Source organism: Glycine max, chromosome 10 (assembly GCF_000004515.6).
Source record: "Glycine max cultivar Williams 82 chromosome 10, Glycine_max_v4.0, whole genome shotgun sequence".
NCBI classification, from domain to species: Eukaryota; Viridiplantae; Streptophyta; class Magnoliopsida; order Fabales; family Fabaceae; genus Glycine; species Glycine max.
In genome coordinates this window covers 10615865-10619096 of record NC_038246.2, presented here as the reverse complement: position 1 = coordinate 10619096, position 3232 = coordinate 10615865, and the positions used below count along the sequence as shown (strand labels likewise).

At 37.7% G+C, this 3232-nt stretch overlaps 1 protein-coding gene across 1 annotated transcript; it reads left to right on the top strand.

Moving 5' to 3' along the window:
• Nucleotides 1-970: 970 nt before the first annotated feature.
• LOC102669833 (leucine-rich repeat receptor-like serine/threonine-protein kinase BAM3) lies at nt 971-1838 on the top strand. The gene is made up of 3 exons (XM_006589832.1): nt 971-1146; nt 1231-1261; nt 1554-1838. The coding sequence occupies exons 1-3, from the start codon at nt 971-973 to the stop codon at nt 1836-1838; spliced, it is 492 nt and encodes a 163-aa protein (XP_006589895.1).
• The last annotated feature ends 1394 nt before the right edge of the window (nt 1839-3232 follow it).

The following is a 3232-nucleotide window of genomic DNA, read 5'->3' as shown; positions in this document are numbered from 1 at the left end:
TAAAATCAAACATGAATCCCTTGTAGTGAAAGGTTCTTTCTTTTGGATTGGTGGATTTGGATGTGTTTTTCCTTTTTTTTTTTTAAATCTCTTGTTAGCTTCATTTCTTTATAAACACATCTAGTGGCTACTTTTGCTCTGAGTATTGGTGCAAGAGGACAATTGACATTAGAGAAGACAGATACAGCTCACAAATACACTATGTCCTCTCTGCAGAACCCAACAAGAGGATGCATCCCATCTTTTCTTTCACTGCAGCAAAGTACAACCCATATGGTGGGAAACCATGTCATGGATGCAAACTAAGGGTGCTTTTCCATTAAGCCCAAAGCAGCACTTCCTTCAATATTTGGGTGTTCAAGCTGCTGGTGTAAGAAATAATAGATGGCAATGCTGGTGGCTAGCTTTAACTTGGTCCATTTGGGAACTTAGAAACAATGTAGTCTTCTCTAATGCAAATTTCGATGCTAATAAACTGTTTGAAGAAGCAATATTCCTCCTATGGTCTTGGCTTAGGAATTTTGAAAAGGATTTTACAGTGCATTTTAATCACTGGTCAAGTAATTTACCACAAAGTTTTATGTATCAGCAGGGGATTGCATAGTTATGAGCTCTATACTTGTAAATTCATATGCATTATGTATCCATAGCTTGGTTCCCCCTCAGAATATCAATGTCTGGTTGTGGAACCATCTATATGGACTTCTTTTGTATTTTAAGTACCTCTGGTACTTCTTTCAATATATAATATATTATCTTTGCTGATAAAAAAAAAAGAAATTGATGATAAAAAAGTAGCAGCAGCTGAGGCATCGATTGAAGCTCTCAAGGCCAGCGAGAAGGAAATACTGATGGAAACAAAAATAGCTCAAAGACAACTCATATGATACACTCACACCCCACACACGCCAAAGACAGTAGCTTTCACGGATGATCTAGCAGTAGCTTTCATGATCTAGCAGTAGCTTTCATGGATGACATTACTGCAATTACTATTCAGCACCAGATGCAGGACACCATGGTTTGCAAAGCTGATCCTAGTGGTTTCTATTCCACTAAGTCAGAATATAGGCTATTGATGACTTTCAACAGACCTATTCCTCAAAGGAGGATTTTGCAGACTATTGAAGCATGCAATGCACACAAGTAAACTTCTGACTAACAACATATTTATTTTAACATTTCTAGAAAATTCTCTATAGAGACTAAATGGGGCACTATGATGGGCAGCTATCCTTTTTTAGAAGAACAACCAATTCCGGTTGGATGGGAGGAGATTCTAATAGAAGTTGCTGCAGAGATCCTAGCTGATCCATCATTTTCACGGCATTAAACTTCTCTTTCTATGTTATGTTCTATAAGGGAGAATGAGAAGCTAATAACATCTTATTATTTGGGTTCTGAATACAACTAAGCTGCTTTACTTCTATTCTTTATAAGACTGGCTTATTTGAAGGCATAAACAATATAAGTAGCATCATTTTGTAACTTTAAAATTTTTAATTAGATTATGGATTAAGTTTTTAATTTGAATTTTGTTATTGTTTTATCAGCTTACAGGGAGAAGTCATGTCTATAGCTTTGGAGTGGTGCTGCTAGAACTACTAACAGGGAGAAGGCCAGTGGGGAATTTTGGGGAAGAAGGTATAGACATTGTTCAATGTACCAAGTTGCAAACAAATTGGAGCAATGACAAGGTGGTGAAGATTCTTGATGAGAGGCTATGTCACATTCCCTTAGATGAAGCAAAGCAGGTATACTTTGTGGCCATGCTATGTGTTCAGGAACAAAGTGTGGAGAGACCAACCATGAGGGAAGTGGTTGAAATGCTTGCATAAGCAAAGAAACCAAACACATTCCAAAAGCAGTGATCTACTACCAAAGAACCAAAAGACAATTTGTTTATGACTATATCTGACCCTAGTCCTACATATAATTGAATCTATGTTACAAATTTCCCTAAAATAAGCTTACTCATGCTTATGCCACATCATTTTTATGCTATGGTAACTTAATGCGTGCAGACACCACAGTATAAGTTATATATCAAACAAATTTATATGGAAGGCATTTGGAATATTTGTGACATACCAAACAAGTGCCCCAAACTCCAAAATAATTGCAAGAAGTGTCAGTAACTTGTTATGAACCCGTTTAATGCAAAATAATGAGATAGTGAGCTAAATTACACACAATAATAGGATCCTTATCACTAGTAATCTCTACTGGTGCTCCAAAATGTCTATAGATTTAACAGAGACAAACTTCAACATGTTTCCTAAGTAAACTACAAATGAAAAAGAGACCAAGCTTACCTCGAACCCAAACAGTGACAATGGCAGTGAGATCTAAAAAAATGGCACGAAACTTTAAGCTTTCCTCGTACCTCAATCAGTAATATTGCAACTGAAGACGTATTATTATTATTATTATTATCATCAATAAAACATGAACACCCATGGAAACTTAGCATACACGAAGTTGACCTACGTACCTCGCGGAGAAAGCTTTGAACTTTGAGCACCCACGACTGTTTCAGCACCCTAGTAGCAACAGTGTATGTTGGGTTTTCTTTGAGCCAGACTTCCAAGAACAGTGTAGGGGGTTCTGTGGGTTCGAGCGAGGACAATGTGGGTTTTCCGGTAGTGTAGGGGGTTCTGTGGGTTCAAGCGAGGACAATGTGGGTTTTCCGGCAGTGTAGGGGGTTATGTGGGTTCGAGCGAGGACAATGTGGGTGTCGAGGGAGTGGTTTCCGGCAGTTTTCAGGCGGGAGGAGAAAGAGAAGAGCGATTTTAGGCAGGAGGATGACAAAGAGAAGAGGGAGGGCAAGGTTTTCGAGCGCGCGCGGCTTGTGAAATCCCAATTTTTAACTAATAAACATAACAACATCGGTTTTTTTATGGATAACCGATGTTAACTGAATATAGTTAACATCGGTTTTTACAAAACCGATGTTAACATCAAATACATTACATCGGTTTTTTAACAAACCGATGTTAAAATCAACTCCTTAACATCGGCTTTCTCAAAACCGATGTTAACTCTATGAAGTTAACATCAGTTTTGCCGAAACCGATGTTACCATATTCATCTTAACATCATGTTAACATCGGTTTTTTAAATAACCGATGTTAACATCAAGTAGTTAACATCGGTTTTGCTAAAACCAATGTTAAGTAACTCCATTTAATTACGAAAATGCCACCGCGCTTTCGTTAACATCGGTTTTAGC

Bases quoted from the DNA above. Each gene is read 5' to 3' on its own strand.
- LOC102669833 (XM_006589832.1), top strand. From the start codon at position 971: ATGGATGACATTACTGCAATTACTATTCAGCACCAGATGCAGGACACC. The intron at 1,147-1,230 runs GTAAACTTCTGA...TATGATGGGCAG, and splicing joins GAAGCATGCAATGCACACAA to CTATCCTTTTTTAGAAGAAC. The intron at 1,262-1,553 runs GTTGGATGGGAG...TTGTTTTATCAG, and splicing joins TAGAAGAACAACCAATTCCG to CTTACAGGGAGAAGTCATGT.